The sequence below is a fragment of the Gavialis gangeticus genome, unplaced genomic scaffold, assembly GCF_001723915.1.
Source record: "Gavialis gangeticus isolate Ggan-Ray unplaced genomic scaffold, GavGan_comp1, whole genome shotgun sequence".
Lineage (NCBI taxonomy): Eukaryota > Metazoa > Chordata > Crocodylia > Gavialidae > Gavialis > Gavialis gangeticus.
The window spans coordinates 46,303,476-46,321,171 of NW_017728996.1; the positions used below are offsets into that span (position 1 = coordinate 46,303,476).

General features: G+C 41.7%; 1 protein-coding gene across 1 annotated transcript in view; it reads right to left on the bottom strand.

The window, feature by feature from the left end:
- Positions 1–17,696, bottom strand: part of TSPAN3 (tetraspanin 3) — a 49,506-nt gene that overhangs the window by 22,043 nt on the left and 9,767 nt on the right. The window contains exons 2-4 of the mRNA XM_019504429.1: positions 10,388–10,579; positions 8,722–8,796; positions 3,141–3,242 (exon numbers count right to left, since the gene is read on the bottom strand). Coding sequence (XP_019359974.1) covers positions 3,141–3,242; positions 8,722–8,796; positions 10,388–10,579 — 369 coding nt within the window. The remainder of the gene's footprint in view (positions 1–3,140; positions 3,243–8,721; positions 8,797–10,387; positions 10,580–17,696) is intronic.

A 17,696-nucleotide genomic window follows, 5' to 3' on the forward strand; every position in this document is an offset into this window, starting at 1 on the left:
GGGGGGGGGGGGAAAAAAAAAGGGACAGGTAAAAAGCCACCAGGTCTCTCACAACCTACTCTACCGCCCCCCAGCAACACCAACCTCAATTCCTTAAATCAAGACATACTTTAGAGATGCTGCTTATTAGAGACATTAAATCACAATTGTTCTCTTCAACTCAGTAAAAATATTTTTTCCAAATTGAGTGCAGACTGACTCTCTATTTATCCCAGGATACATCATTTAATCCCAAGACAAAGTACAAGTGTACAGACATCTTTATCATATATCCCAGGACAACGGACAAAGCATTCCATATAAGAGATACTAGCAGTTTATCCCAGAATACTGTACAGTTGGATTGATTGTTGAATTGGTGGCAGAAAAGCAGCACTGAATTCAGCCACTCCCTGAATTTGGATTGGATGTTTTTGTTCTGGGAAAAACAGAACCACAACTTCGCAAGGAACCATTGCAATTTATACTGCTAGTTCATGATTGGTATGAACTGTAACCCAAAACAATTTTATGACATACAGCCTAGCAGCTAACTATGAAACACCTGCATTGAGATCTGAATTTACTGTTAGAATCCCTGTGCAAGGAGGCAAGCACTGTAATATATAAAATTAGTTTTTGAAACCAGGTGTCAGTCAATTTTAGAAAGTTATGGAAGGGTGCCTCAAGTCCCGTGAGAGGTGTCTCAAGTTCAAAAAAGGTTGAGAAACTTTGTGTTCTCAACTAATGGTATGTGCACCAGTTCTTACAGTTGATGGACATGTCTTTGAAACATGAACCAAATGTAATAACTGCTGCAACATCGTCTGGCTGGCCTGTTCCTCCAAAAATAATGGGTCTTAGTCTTGACAGTAGTCTGCAGGGATGTTACCAACAGTCCAGCTACATCTGTGGGTTATTGAAGTTACCTTTTCTAAACTGTGCTGTCATATCAACCCACCATTTTAAGAGAGAATTTTAATAAGAGCCTCTTGCACAAGTAGTACCACTGGCCTTCACACACAGATTAAAGTTCTAATATATAGACCAGGCTGTTAGCTAATCTTTCATGTAATAAAGAAAACTAGAATTCCCTATCTTTTAATCAAATCTGATGGCATTTTTGTTCCTAGAAAATCCTCTTGATCAGCGATTCTCAATCTTTGGGTCACAAGAATATACAAAAGGGTTTCAAACACATTTTAAAAATGGATTCTCCTTTAAAAGGAGAAAGACATGAGAAACCATAAACCTTCCCTTGGAGGCTGGCAGAGTTCCAGCCTGCAGGGGCTGGTTAGATCCTCCCCATACCCAACACACTGGGAGGCTGGAGGCAAGGGCAGCGCGTTAGAAATGAGGGGAACGGGGTCAGGACTAGCCATTGATGTTTACAAGTGGGGCCTGGTGCAAAAAAGGTTGAGAACCGCTGCTCTAGCTCACAGTACAAGGCTTTGGTTTAAGTCAATAACACCTCCCAGCAATTGCAACCTCATTTCCATAGCCAAGTTAAATAGATGCACACACAAAAGTGCTTTCCAGTGTACTCTGTTACAAAGGAAAACTGCATATGAAACTTGTTTTAAGCAGTTATAAGACAGTCATGTGGCAGCCTAGGTCTCTAGTTAGTATTAAAAGTGTAATTGTCCAGATTCTTCAGCTTTAGCCATGATATACGGACAAGTAATTTTCAAGGCTCAATTTTCAAATATTGTCAAAGGTGTCGGGTGGACAGAATTGAGAGAATTATTCTGGCATGTCCACAAGGGGCCAGCAGGGTAGATTATGCTTAGGGGCAACCAATACGGGTTCATTAGTGGCAGATCCTGTCAGACCAACCTGGTGGCCTTCTACGACCAGGTCACCAAATTCTTAGATGCAGGGGTAACAGTGGACGTAATCTTCCTGGACTTTTGGAAGGTCTTCAACACTGTCTCACCCTGTTCTCATTAAAAAACTGGGGGACCATGGTGTGAACACGTACACAGTCAAAAGGGTTGCCAACTGGCTGGAGGGCCGCACCCAGACAGTGGTGATGGATGGGTCATTTTCAACCTGGAGGGTTGTGGGCAGCAGGGTCCCCTAGGGCTCAGTCCTTGGGCCTGCACTGTTCAACATCTTCATCAGTGATTTGGACGAGGGGGTAAAAAGCACCCTGTTCATTTGCTGATGACACCAAGATGTGGAGGGTGGGGGGATGTGGGCATATTAGAACGAAGGGATAGGCTACAAATCGGACCTAGACAGGTTACAGGGGTGGGCGGATGAGACTAGGATGGGATTCAACACTGACAAGTGCAAGGTGATGCACCTGGGGAGGAAGAACCAGCATCATACCTACAGGCTGGGGAACTCCCTTCTCATCAGCTCAGAGGCAGAAAAGAATCTTGGAGTCATTTGGTTTGCCAAGATGAATATGGGCAGGCAGTGTGGAGATGCAGTCAGGAAGGCCAACCGCACCTTGTCATACATCCACAGACGCATCTCAAGCAGGTCCAGGGAGGTGATCCTCCCCCTCTATGAGGCACTGGTCAGGCCGCAGCTGGAGTACTGTGTCCAGTTCTAGGCACCGCACTTCAAGAGGGATGTGGACAACATGGAGAGGGTCCAAAGGAGGGCTACTCACATGATCGGGGGCAGCAGAGCAGGCCCTATGAGGACAGGCTACGGGACCTGAACCTATTTAGCCTCCAGAAGGGAAGGCTGAGGGGGATCTAGTGGCCTGTTACAAACTAGTCAGAGGGGACCAGCAGGCATTGGGGGAGTCCCTGTTTCCCCAAGCACTACCAGGAGTAACTAGAAATAACTGTCACAAGCTGGCAGAGGGTAAATTCAGATTAGACATCAGGAGACGCTACTTCACTGTCAGGGCGGCTAGGATCTGGAACCAGCTTCCAAGCGAAGTGGTGCTAGGTCCTACCCTGGGGGTCTTTAAGACGAGGCTTGACAATCACCTTGCTGGGGTCATTTGACCCCAGTACTCTTTTGTGCCATGGCAGGGGGTTGGACTTGATGATCTGCTCAGGTCCCCTCCGACCCTACTAACTATGAAACTATGAATACAAAAAGAAAAGCAACGCAGCAGGTATTGCTTTATGTTAGGGCATCTTTGTACAATGCCAAGAGATAGTTACAATAAAACATTTCATTATGTTGGTTCTCACCTGTCTCTGTACATAATCAATAGCACGGCTGGCTGCATCAGGGTTTGTCCCATTGTATGCATTGTACACTTTCCGAATGCTGTGATCAACTTCATCCTCCACCTACAGAACACACACAAATGGATTATCAAGCTATTAGCCCAAGCACTAAAGATCTGGGCAACCTAGTAACTTCTTTTTTTGGCTATAACAAATTTAGTAAGCTAGGCAATGCCCTTTTAGTTCAGTCTTAATTATTCTCTTTTACAGATTAAAGTGTACTGAGGGATGAAGGTCTCAGAATTCTGACTGGTTTCTTTTGCACAAATACCATGACACTTAATTCACTATTATTAATGGTTAAGAACTATAATTAAGAAACGGGTTTTTTTTTTGTTTGTTTGTTTGCTTGTTTTTACAGGACATGAGGTTAAACAGCTCTTACAAAGGATCCAGGAGGTTAAACAGCATCAGTGCTGCTATTCCACATAATAAATTTACGAGGTGTCCATCACTGCTTTTATTATGAAGTTGTGGCAACCACAATTTACAATTCATATTTAAATTTGAAACACTTTCCTTTAAGAGCATGGATTCAACAAGGACAAGTGCAAAGTCCTGTGCATAGGACAGAACACTCCCTTGCACTAGTACAGGCTGAGGACTGATTGGCTAAGCAGCAGCTCTGCAGAAAAAGGACCTGGGGATTAAAAGTGGACAAACTAAATACAGGTTTCCCTCACTTCATGTGGGTTCTGTATGTGCGAATTCACTCTTATGCCATGACCCCTTTTTGGACCAAAAATTTGTTATATGCAAGGTAAATTTACTCTTATGTGATCAGTGCGGTAGAAGCCCAGTCAGATGCTTTGCAAAGTTCATCACGGGAGTGATGTGTATCAAAATATAGTCTCCTGTGTGGACCCGTGCTCCTTGCTCATTGCCTGCGACATGTGTTTCTGTAGTTACCATTTCCATTATGGTAACGTGCTTGCGTGCTCTTGGTAAGTACCAAAACTGTCTTGGGAAAAGTGATAGAAACGGGCTTGGGGGTCAGTACAGTTGAGGTCTTGGAACGTATCCCTATTTGTTACATGGTAAAGCAGGTTCCCTTTGTGTGAATTTAAGTTATGTGCTGTTTTCCAGGAACACATGTACAGCATAAAGCAAGGGAAACCTGTACGAGCCAAAAACATGCCCCTGTTGTTAACCTTCTTCACAGCATTGGGCTGTATTAGTAGGAGTGCTGCCAGTTATAGGGCCCACTTTGTATACTCCTTTGATTTGGATTTGGCCTGAATCAGGGATAGCTGTCCCCAATTTGATTTAGCCAAATCCAATTCTGAACATTCGATACTGATTTGGACAGACACAGCTTTAAAAGTTTTTTCTACTTGCCTTGAGAAAGGCAAGTAGAAAAAACTGTGGCTCATGATCGTTGTGATGCTGGGGCTCATGGAGCATCCCACAGGGACGCAGGGGGTATTCCATGTGCTTGGTGGCAAATGCAGAAGTGGACCAGAAGTAGTTCTAGTCCATTTCTGGGTCTGCCAGGGAGCATGCCAGGGTCTCACCCCTGCGCCTCCCTGGTTCAGCGATTGGCCGCCGAGGGATCCTGGGTGCCCCCACCAGACCCAGGAGGCACCAGTCACTGAGCCAGGGGAGTGCGGGGCACCCCAGCACATGCTCTCCAGCAGACCAGGAAGTGGACCAGAACTGCTTCTGGTCCACTTCTGGGTCTGATGCTCAGCACGCAGGGAAAGCCCCCGCGCTTCTGTGGGATGCTCCATGCACCCCAGTATTGCAGCATTCACAAGCCCCTGCTACCTAGAGGTATGTAGAAAAAAAAAAAACATTTAAAAGCTGTCTCTATGTCTGAGTCCCAATTCAATTAGGAGAGATTAAAGGGTCTTCCAAATCAACTCAGATTCGGAGATTCAGCCGCTGAAGTCAGGCTGAATTGAATCAGGGACCGAAGCTTTGCACAACCCTACTGCCAGTAGATAGAGAAAAGTGATTGTTCACCATTAGACAGCATTAACAGAGCCATATCTGGAGCAGTGTCCAATTTTGGGACCCCTTGCCTATAGAAAGGATGTGGACAAATTGGAAAAAGTCCAGCAGAGGGCAACAAAAATGGTGAGGGGCCTGGGTCACATGATTTCTGGAGGAAAGACAGAGAACAGGGCTTAGTTAGTCTGGAGAAGAGAAGACTGAGGAAGGATTTAATAGCAGCCTTCAACTACCTGAAGGGGGGTTACAAAAAGGATAGAGCTGGACTGTTCTCAGTAGTGGCAGATGACAGAACAAGGAGCAACCGTCAAGTTGCAGCAAGGGAGGTTTGGGTTAGATATTTAAAAAGTAGGGGTGCACCAATAGAGATTTTGGGGGCTGATACAGATAGCCGATTTTTAACAAGGCATGTCAGCCAATACCAATCCAATTTCTGATACAGCTGTGTCCAGCTGGTAAGTTTGTTGTGGTGCATGCAGAGAATTTATTGGCCAAATTAGGCTGATTTGCAGTAAAGAAAATTGTCTTTATATCAGTGCCAATCTGATATCAGACCAATGTATCAGTGCACCTCTAAAAAGAGCCTCTCATTAGGAGGGTAGCAAAGCACTGGAACAGGTTACCCAGAGAGGTTGTCGAATCTCCATCCTTGGAGGTTAAGACCCAGCTAGACAATCTTGGCTGGGATGATCTAGTTGGGGATGGTCCTGCTTTGAGCAGAGGGTTGACCTCCTGAGGTCCCTTCTAATCATAATTTTCTATGATTTTGTTTGCCTGTTCTCCACAGAAAAGGAGATACCCTCCTCCAGGCTGATAGACTGAGTTTCTGGTAGAGGTAAAATTGAATAAGTCAATACATTAGTAAAGCATATGGCTTAGCAGATCCTTTTGAAAGGCTGTAAGGTATTAACAGTTGTGATCGCTTTGAAATGCGAGTAACAGTGCCTGCGCCTCACAATAACCAGCTGCCAACTTCATGTCTTCAGCCTGTGAGTTTCCTTACCTCGTCCTACCCCATTCTGTATTTGTGCTTCTCAGACTATTGGAAGAGCTGATGGAGGTATTTGGCAGGAAGTCTTCAAAGCTTGCTTGTGGCTTTTCTAAGATAGCAACCAAGTTCTCTTCTAGGGCAAGCTACAGAGCATTGCTTTCCCTGTCAATGCCACCTAACTCTTATTGTTAAGTGATCATGGCAGCAACCCCTATACAGCAACATCTAAGGTGAGGAATGATCTCTAACCACAGAAAGGACACAGCCAATGACAAAAAAATGATGCAAGACATGTTAGAAATTAGTTTTGCGCAACCACTAATACTCTTCCCCATGATAAAGTTATGAATCTCTACCTTTTAGAGAAAAAAAATTGTTCTAGAAGCCGGACTCAAGCAGCTTGTAATTAAGTTACAAGCAACAAGGATACATTTTCTAGAAATTCAGCATATACTCTAAGCAGCCCTGAATTACAGAACTGTACACCTACAGTGTTTGTACTTTGAGGCAATTCTTAAAAATTACTTAAGCATGCATTATTCTTCTACGGATTTAAAAAAGTAATATCAGTAAAACTCTTCTAAGAAAGTACCTTGTAGCAGTAAGTGTGGGAAGATTAAACCCTTGCACTAAAACAGCTTGGTCAGACTGAAGTGATTTTAGGGTATTCTCTTTCCCAGAAGAGAAAATAATTCACAGAAAGAGATGCAAATTAAAACCAATTTAGCCCACGTGGAAACTGATTTTGAAGTAAGTTGATTTAGCCAAGTTTGGTTTTACTTGCTTTGAACTCGATTCCCCCTAGTAATTTATGCTGAAATGCATCCATGTATAAAATTTGCACCAGAAAGAGGCACACCAATTTCAAATTGCATTTTATTTTAATACATTTGTATATGGACCTGCTCTTCTAGAGCAGGTGTCAGACATCTTGACCTCCAAAGGAATGAGGTTTTAAAAACTCAGGCTACAGCAGATGTGAAGAAAGCTTCCATTAAACTTTGTCCAGGAACAGAGCCTGGTTAATCCCAATTGCCTCCGTTGCCATCCAAGGAAATTTATTCTCCAATATAGGATAGCCCTTAAAAAAAAAGTAAGAATCTTTGATTGTGGTCAGTCTGAACAACCATGCTTGTAATAAGGCAAATGGCACGTTGCACCAGAGAAGTTTAAGCCTATAAATTGCACCCATGACCCTTAGGGCTTAAAAAACAAGTTGGAAAGTTTCAAGTTATTTGTAGGTTAAGTGTTACACCATTATTTGACAAGGCACAATGCCAACTTCATCAAATAATCTATTACACTCAGTCTCACTTAAGAATTATTGCCCTGTCTTTTATCACCCACTGTTGTGGAAGCTTGTGACAAGGCATTTCTGCCATCACTTCGGATCTTCATTTCTTTGTACTTCTTTACTAGGGCTGGGCAAAGCTTTGGGTGGCGATTTGATTTAAAGGAGATTCAGCCCAATTCAGTGGCCAAATCTTCAAATCAGAATTGAATCAGGGGACCAAATTAAAGGTCTGAATCAATTTAAAGCTCTCCGAATCTTCAGAAAAGATTTGGAGAGCTTTGATGATTCAGGCAGTCACTGGTGGCTGCAGCAGGGGGTGGGGGAAGGGGAGCATGGCGGAGACCCCTGCCAGCCCTCCAACCCCCACCTACTTCGCAGAGCCGCCCATGCAGCCTGGAGCAGTGGGGATTACTCCCCTGCCCGGCAGCACCCGCCGAGTCAGGGTTTTTGTTTTAAACCAAGAGCTGGGGTGGGCAGGGGATGGGCCTAGCCTGGCCAATTAGGAGATTCGGCAGCAGCTGCTAGCAGGACCCCCTATGCGTTGTCACCAATGACTTTGAACACCCAACTTGAGCAGTTTTAGGGATTTTTTTGCACTAAAAAATACAAGAAGCCTTACACCATATTACTTTGTATACTCATCCCTAGGGCTCTTTTATTAATAGAAATGATCAGAACCATCAAGAATCACTGACTTTTCCTTTTATACCAGTAGAGAAGGCAGAAGTAAGGTGAAGCTTTTTAAAATACCATAGTAAATAAAGTGTCAAAATATCCCACATGCACTTTATTACAACAAGCTATGCCTGCTTATGCTAATTACAAAGTTTTTACATTAAGCCAGAGGAGGTAAATCTCTCTATGCCTTATTTGTAAAAAAAAGAGTTTCCATGCAGCACACAATAAGTCAGGCACAGCCAGTATTAGAATTTAGGAGTTTCTAGGTACAAAGAACCCAGAAGGTTCCAATTTTTACTTAGAAAGAATTATACTATTTACTGCTACAAGTTATGCATGGTTTTTGGCATACTACCAGCTAAACCTACCCTTGTCAAGCCCCAGACCTATTTACATCTAGCCATCTACAAGCAGTATATTAAAAAAAATTTGCTATGAAGTTAAATGATTGCATCTTTATTTGCTATTTTTCTATGTTAAGATTTTGTTAGAATAATTCGATAGCCAGTAGCAGTGACAAATAATCCTCAAATATAGTGTATTCACAGCAGATGAAGTGTTTACATTTCTAGGACTTTGATTACAATTAAAACTTGTTTTGGAATTTAGAAGGCACTTTTCATTACCTTTGCTCTGTAGATGTATCCCAGAACCACTACTACAACTTCAGTGATAAAAACCAGAAGGAGGATGATCACAAACTGAAAGATACAACCCAAAATATTTTTGTAAACAGAAAAAAATCCCAGAACACACAGCTTTATTGACATACTTTTTGATAGCTCACACACTGCCTCTACAGTATATTATCTAGAAATGCTGATATGCTAACTTGATAAATACTCTGAAATAAGCCATGTAGTTTATTAAGTGCATCTCTAGTCAGGTTCAACTAAAAAAATTAGGGGTGCACAAAGATTTTTTGGGTCCATACTGATGGCCGATTATTAACGAGTCATATCAGCCAATAATGATCCGACTGCCAATATGCAAGGCCAGCAGCTTGGAGAGCAGCATCCAGTTGGTAAGTCTGCTGGGGGAGGAAGGGGCAGGGTGAGAGAAAGAAGGGGGAAGGGGATGGACAAACTGAGGACCCTTGGTGAAGAAGACAGAGTGGGGCCAGGACTGCCCAGCCAGGGTCACGCAGGGCGAGGGATGGAGCCATGAGTGGCTCGTCCAGGGAGTACAGGGGAGGCTCCCACCGCTGCAAAATGAACTTCTAATTTAAAAGGAGCACAATCTTACCCTGACCTAACCTGCGAGAAGCAGAGGCAACCTTTGATTACCTTCTACTCTAGAAAGTAAGTTTTAGTAGGACTGTCAAATGATGAAAAAGTTTAATTGCAATTAGTTGCACAATTACAAAAGCTAGTTGCAATTGAGTCAAGATTTTAAAACTGCACAGCTAAAAACTCAAGATTATGCATAGAAAAGCTTCAAATTATGCAGGTACTTTCTAAGGTTGGGGGGGGGGGTGTATTTGGGGTTTGGAACCTGGGTAGGGGGAACCCATACAAGCCCTTGGAGGATGCCTAATTTAAGTGGGTTCTCTGTGGAGCTGCCCAGGCACAGGTGTGCCCTTTTCCCTCCCTGCCTTTGCTGCAGCTGCCCAGAGCCCAGGTCCCTGGGACTCATTGCAGCAAGGCTGCCTGGCACCCTCAGGACCTACAGCTCGGGCTTGGGGCAGGTCAGAACCATGTAGGAGTTCCAGCATGACCTGCCTCCAGGCCTGTGGGTCCCCATGCTGCCTACAGCTCCCCTGCACTGCCACTGCTGCCCCACAGGGTGGCTCTGAGGTGGTGACAACTGTAGCAGTGCAGGGCAACTCAGGCTCCAAAACCACGTGCGTGATTAATGCATTAAGTGTAATGCATTAATTGGTTCTTGCGCCAATTATGCACATTGGCAGAGATTAATTGACAACCCTATGATTTAAGCAAGATAACAACCAATTTAATCCCTAGAGAATAGCTTAAAAGCACAAATAATTTAGCAAATGTACCATCAAAAAAGTTCACAAAAGACATCCAGCTTGCTTTGGGCAGATCAGCAAAGTTCTGAAGCACAAAAATTGATAAAGTATAATATTAAGATTAGACACCATTTTATTCCCCCCCCTCCCCCCACAGAAAACTTAATACTTTTAGGACAAAAATAGGCAAGAATGCAATTTCATCTAGTTTTACAAAACACAGTGAATTTTTGCAAATCAAACTCAGAATGTCAAATATACATTACTACCACAGTATAAGCTTCAAGAGTGTTATGAAAAAAGAAAAAGCAGCAACTTACAGTGGCAAGTCCACAACGACTTTCACGAATTGTAGCACAGCAACCAATAAGTCCAATAATAAACAGAAGCGTCCCCACAGCTATGATGATGACTGCTGGAATAAGTGTATAGACATCTTCAAAGAAGTGATCATAATCATCATAGGTAATGAAAACATAGGCTCCCACATAGCACAGAATGCCTGCTGCTGCCTACAAAAACAAAAGATCCTAGTTAGATCCATGACATACCCTAAATTCCACTGTTTTTCCTCCATAATGCTCTACCAGTAGCTATTTCACAGATGAGTAGCTCAGCAAGTGTTTATTCCTATAGCTGCAACCCTCATTGATATAACTTAGGCACTACTTTACTGGTATAGAATATGCCTAGTTCAGGAAAAAGTGGAAGTTACCCAGTTCCACCTTTAACAAGTCTAACTTCAACCTAGTCTCCATTGTTCCCCAGAAAGACATATTTTTAGTTAAGGAACAGAGAAACTCCTATGAACACTGCAATCCTTTCTTCCTTACCAAAGGCATGTCCCATTAATCAAATTTGGATTGCCCAAACCAGTGATAGCATCTATATTTCCAGATATTGCTGATAGTCTCAGCAATCTTCTTTTGAATATAACATCAGAAATGTCTTCTTTCAGAGACAGAAATTATTTTGTACTGCGAGCTGTACTGCTTTCTTAGATTTTGCTAGCTAACAGCTGAGGTGCAGTATATTAATTTATTTCTAGTCAGAATAAAGCACATACATATACAGCTAGCATCTTTATCCAGTCAGAGACAAAAATGAACAAGTTCAAAAATTAAAACCAAAAATCCTTTTGTGAAGCCTATACACAGTATTATCTTAAAAAAGAAACCATGAACTACAGTCCACCAAATAAAGGTTATCATGAACAATATAAACAAAAACCTCAGTCATTAACTACATTAGGGGCATATTGTATATTCACACATCTATAGGACTTACTTCTCAAAAGAACCAATATGAACTAATCAGTTGGGAAATGCAGGAAAATCATTTTACCTATGAATTACCCTAGCTCAGCAGCAGAGGAATGCTAAGACTTGTTTTCAACATCACTCCTGCTATTCTATCAATTCCAAACTGGCACACATATGATGTCATCTTGATGCTGGAGTCCAAATAGAAGATGACTCCTACAATTTTACAGGCAACTCAGCAGGTTTATTTACATAAAAAGATAGTATATCAAGAACTTCCTCAAACTCTTTCCCAAGAGATAAGAAAAAACTATCTGCTCTGTAAAACCTCCTTCCTCCCATCCATGTCAGTAAACCCAAAACCCTCAAGTTAAGTGGTACGTTGAAGTACATAAAAAGGTTAATAGCACTTCCAAGATGTTATTATTGTAATTAATATGAGTAAGGATAAAGTAATTACACCAACTGACTTCACTTTCTGATCAGGTCGTAAAACAGCATCATTAAAAGCATCAGCAAGCCATTTTAACTGTCACTCTCAAAATCAACAAGTCTGGTAACAGAAGCCACACAAATAGAAAACTCAAAATGTTGGATTGCTAGGCACAACATTTCTCTTAGCCTAGATTGTGATGAACGCAGAAGTTAGGAACAAGTCATCTATGAGATATCAGCTATGCAAGACTTCAATATTAAAGTACAGAAGTTCCCTCTCCCAGAACAGTTTCAGAGGCTGTTCTAGAACTACCCCATGTCACATGCTTTTTAATGAAGATCAGTATTTTCTCCACAGGCATGAAGTCATTTTAAGTGTCATATGTCCTATTGCCTTGAGTATGAAAACATACTGCTCAAATTCTGAATTTCCTTAAAAGAAAAAAAGAAAATAAATCAGAGAAACAGGGTTAGTAAAGAGATCAACTTTAAAAGCTATGCAAAACTAAAGTTTTAATAAATGTTAGCTTTGTAAAGTGAGCAACAAGTAATTCCAGGTGCTGCACCAACCCAAGCTCCCCACCCACATTTACTTCGGAAATGCTTTAAGTTGTCTCCTCTCACTTATAGCACAAAAATGACTAACAATACAGAAAATCCCATTAAATGCACAAGGAATCAAAGTTATTTCCCTCTTAAATCTTTGAAATGTTAAGTTTCAACTGGTAAAGACTTTAAAGATGCAGAATATTCAGAAAAATTCAACTGCAGGATTACATTTGCAGTAGCCTTTAAGTAACTATCATGGAGTCAAGATACAGGAGTCAAATTCTAATCCCGGCTCTGCTGCTGGCACAGCAAGTGGCCGTGGATAAAATATTTCATCCCTATACCTTTCTATTAGGACTGTGAGAAATTTCACCAACCGTTTCATTCCGACACTGTTTCGACCAATTTAGAGGTCAAAACAGCAAAATCGGAATGAAATGAAGGCTGTCGAAATAGCCTCAAAACAAAACAAGACTGGTCAAAACATTTCAAAAGTTGTTTTGCGTGATGTAGCACCAGCATGGGGGACTGGGAAGCAGCCCAGCTGAGCTGCCTCCCACCCCCAGCACGATGTAGCGCTGGGGATGGGAAGTCAGCCTAGCTGGGCTGCCTGCCACCCCGGGCAAAACTCAAAACAGCATTGAAACAGCCTTTGTTTTGATGGAATGGAACAGAACAGCTGTTTCAACTAGAAATTAAATTCAGTACGAAACACTATTCTGTTGAACCTCAAGGCAAAACGGAATGGTGTCGCTTTGTACAGCCTTACTTTCTATTCCTAGCTCAAGTGGAGCTAACAGAGCTCTTGGGACATCTAGTAAGTTCACACTCATACAACACTGAATATGAAAAGATGGAGAATAGCATGATGTACCCATCCCAAGACAATGAGGAAGCAGAAATCACTCAGGGCAAGGGCAAAAAATGAGGCACTTCACACAGCAAATAAAACTAGTGCTAATCCAATTCTAAATTAATGGCATGTTGTTATGTATCACAACGGAACAAAGGTATGCATATTCTGGGTGAAAAGTGAAGAACCAAAGGGTAGCACATTGTTAAGTGTTGCTTAGCAATGAAACATGAATGATGTGCCAGTGATGTCATCCGTCCCACACTTCAAGAGGATTAAAATGCTTGTCAGAAATATGCTATTTTGAAAGGTCCTAGAGGGAACACACAGCTGCAGCTGTCACCAGGCATGGAAATAGTGCAAATACTGAAATCAGCAGCATTTGAGAGCCTCTTTGTCTTTCTCTGCTGCTTTTCAGTTAGGATTTTTCTATGGTGGGAGAAAAAGAGAGAAACTATTTCGTACAAGCAGTGCTAGACTGTATGATTGTACATTTAAAGAGTCATTAGAGAGTTGAAATTGTGGCTGCATAGCTGTTGTCAACTATACATCATGGTCTCAGCAATTTGTTAGATGGTATAGTTTTCACAGCTTATTTTTGGTTTTCACCTTAAGATCAGCATTATCTGCACCAGATGCTTTAAACAAATAAAGGCTAAATGCTGGTCTAAAAGCCAATCAAATAGTGCTTCTCAAAGCACATTTCAAGAAATATTTTGAAAGCACAAGTTTCACTACAGTAACAAAACACTGATGACTTCCCCGATACCTTTTTGCACAAGGCAATAGAGCAATTGACCTGCACAGCTTGTGTCCTTGGAATTGCCAGTGATCCTTTCCTAAAAGGAAAGCTTTTTCCTAACTGGTGTTGTAGCTGTAGGCACTCAAGTTGGTTTTGCACACAGCTTTTAAGCATTTGCAAAGTTCTTGAGAACAGAACTGTCAAGTTAGTTTACAGTCAATAGCTTCCAAAAATTCCTGTTTTATCCAGGTGTATTGAGGTCATGTTGCTGCTTCATGTTTTCTGCAACTTCTTCAAAACATTAGGTATCAACATGGCAGAGAAGAGCCAAGAGCTATAAAAAAAAAAAAAAAAGGTTTATCAAACTGTCTACAGAGTCTTAGACATTTTGAATGGCAAAGTAAATTATGTGGTGTGATTAAAACAAAATCTTTAATGCCCAAATTTGAAGTGACTTCTTAATACATGATTAATCTGAGAAGAGCAACTATTATAATGCTGTGAAGTTCCACTACTTACCACTCAAAAAGCTAACCAGGTAAACAACTTGATATTGTAAAGAACCAGATTCTGGTTTTTGGCACTCATAACACCAAGAAAGACTTGCAGTAATAGTTGCAGAAGTTAGCAAAATCAGAAAATATTCTAGCACCTTCTCAGCCCCACACTGGCACCAACGTTAGCACTAGAGAGAATTAACAGAAGTTTCTGTTCACTTAAGTTAGATACAACTCAATACATAAGAAAACAAATGTTCCAAAAAGGTGTCATTTTATCATAGTAAAATTCCTTAATGTAAAACCAGAACCAGTTAAATAGATGTCAGTTATATGAACTGTATGTTTCAATTTCATAAGCATTGCTTTGAAATGTCCAAGGCTTTGTTACCAATTGAACTACTCAACTGCAACAAGCACCAACGCCAACATCATTGAAACTTGCAATAAGAGGCTCAAATTTGTTTGCATACCCCCTCTTATCAAGACACTGCTGACTCAAGTAACATAGAAAGATAAATCCAGAAAAAACACACTGATTAGCCTTGCAGGGAGGTATTTAAGTGCTACACTTCTATGTATATTTATCAGTACATGGAAGAAGGAACTTGGTAAATCAAAAATGAGATTGTGCAGATTTATGATGGAAAAAAAGTTTCTAGGATGGTACAAGACTAAGAGTAAAAAGTCAAATGAAAAAAACTGGCCAAACACTAGAAAGACTGTTTCCACATATTTCTTCTATATAATTTTGCAAATAGTAAAGGGCATAATACAAGGCTGACAAGAAACAGATTATTTAGTATACAATTAGGTAATTTTGTTCCTTAAGAACTAACCAAACTACCCTAGCTTCTTTGAATTGGCCTCCTCAGCACACGGCTTGCCAGAGACTAATAGGTTGTAACAGGGTTTAAAATATTCCTTTTCCTTTTTGCATACACCAAGGCATTAAAACCTAGAACTGGTGAAAGATTAGAGGTTGTAAGATCTTACTCTGAAATTTGTTCAAAGTATCTTGCAACTAAGCTACTTTGTAGCTTATGTGTGAGCTTCTGTATTAAAAGGAACTCAGTAAAATCTTCACAAAAAGTTTCTCATACAAAACAGCTATTTTTTAAAGCAACCTTTTTCTGGACAAAGGATGACAGAAAAGTGGAACTTAAGACTACTTGTGCTGATGTTAGTTTAAATCAGACTGCTACTTCACATAGACTTCTTCATGGTAACCCACCAATACATTTGCCAATGCCATGGTAACCCACCAATACAGGTCAGAACAACCTAACAGAATTTGTTTTCTCAGAACACAACCAGGCAGTTGTTAATGATACATTTATCTGTGCTAGGCGCCTATACTCTGAGGCCAGAATGGAGTCGACCAAAAGGATTTCCTGAGACCCCTGTTCTGAGTGGTAGCTTGTCCCTTTGAATCAGCTGTATGGTTTGTTCATTCTGTAGCTTTAGAAAACAAGTTTAGAAAAAGTACATTTGTAAACAAGCAAGGGAAAGCATGCAAAGCATATGCAGTGTTAAAATATGGCAGCAACAGTTAATTATTTGTTGGGAAAAGTTTAGATCCCTGGAAGTTCATCAACCCTATTACTTTACCTATCATTGGTAGAGATGTTTTGTATTGATTAAAGACCCCAGCAGATGCTCAAATAAGTTTATCATTCTATTACTGAACCAAATGGATCAAGATTTACACAGAAAGCAGCTCCGGAAATTTTGTAATGCACTTTGTTAACCCTATACTTGACTACGCATTTTGAACAACTTAAACCTGATACTAAAGCTGTATCAAGAATTAAATGATTTTCCCCACCAAACAATCCTTTCTTCAACAACAATCACTGTCCCTGTTGGCTTTTTTTTGGCAGGATTCTCAGGGTCTCTCATCGTGTTTGCTATTTCTTCCTTTATGTGGATCAGCACAGTATTCAAGTTTCCATCTGTCTATAATCTCTTGACAACCAAATCTACTTCCAGGGTCTCAAATAGCATGTGTGTAAGAATAACTCTAGCCTATCGTTGTCTCCATCTGAACTGATCTCTCTTTTCTGGTGTTCAACCAGCAGCTCAAATTCCATCTATTAGAGCCGTTTTCTTCCACAAAATGACAGTGCAACTATCTTTTCCATGCCATCTCAGTGTAATCTAACTTGTGTACCCTTTTTATCCAGGCTTACCTTCCCATGCTATTGCTGCTAAAACCCTAGCTTCATTTTTGTTATACAGCCTGAGTTGCTGTAACAGGGATTGGCAGTTATTTTGGTTGGTGGACCACTTAACGAGTTTTGGCAAGTTGTTGACAGCCTCACACAAAATCTTTCAGAACATATCATTTTAACAAATTATAGATAAAAACAAACTGTATAATAAAAGTTTTACTCTTGTATAATGTGTGTGTGTGTGGGGGGGGGGGGGGGGGTGTTGCTTGCATGCTAGGTCCCAGAAACCAGCTTGGGTGGGGCAGAGAGCACATGAGTGCAGGTGTGGTGTATCCCCACCCCTATCCAGCCCACTGCTGCCCCAATGGTGCTCCACACACAGCTGATCCCATGCCATGCTCCTGCCTGCACCTACCTTGCACCCACCAATGGCACTGCCCCAGCCCTGGCCAAAGTGCACAGCTTCCTGGCAGGGCTGCCTTTCACTTGCAGGTGGCTGCTCATTATGCTGGGTGGTTAAGTGGAAGGTGGTTAGGAGATGGAGCAGAAGCCCTGCACACTATGCCAGGAGCTGCCCAGTTGCAGCTTCTCCCCTTGCCTTGGCTACGCATATGACCATGCTACCTGCTGCCCAGAGTGGCACAGCAGAGACAAGGAGGAGGAGGAGCCAAGCAGGACCCAGGAGACTGCAGCTGCAGCACTGTGCACGCTGCCTGTGGCTGGGGTGCAGGGCAGTGTCATCAGCAGGCACATGGAAGGCACAAGCAGCAGTGTGGTGCAGGCTGCCCCAAGTAGGGCTTGGCTCCAAGCTAAGAACCACAGGGCAGCCGTGACCCAGATAAAAAAAAAAAAAGATCAAATAAGTGGACCAAATCCAGCCTGTGGGCCATATTTTGCCCTGCCTTGTACTATAACTTGGAAAGCTACCAAGGAGGAGTATACCTACTTGGCCTGCACTTACAGGGAGGCAGGTAGAAAGGCCAAAGCAACTACAGAGCTGAGGCTGACAACAGAAATAAAAGACAACAAAAAAGTCTTCTTTTAGGTATGTAGGGAGTAAAAGGAAGGCGCAGGCCAGCGTAGGACCCCTACTGAACAAGAAAGAGCAATTAGTGAC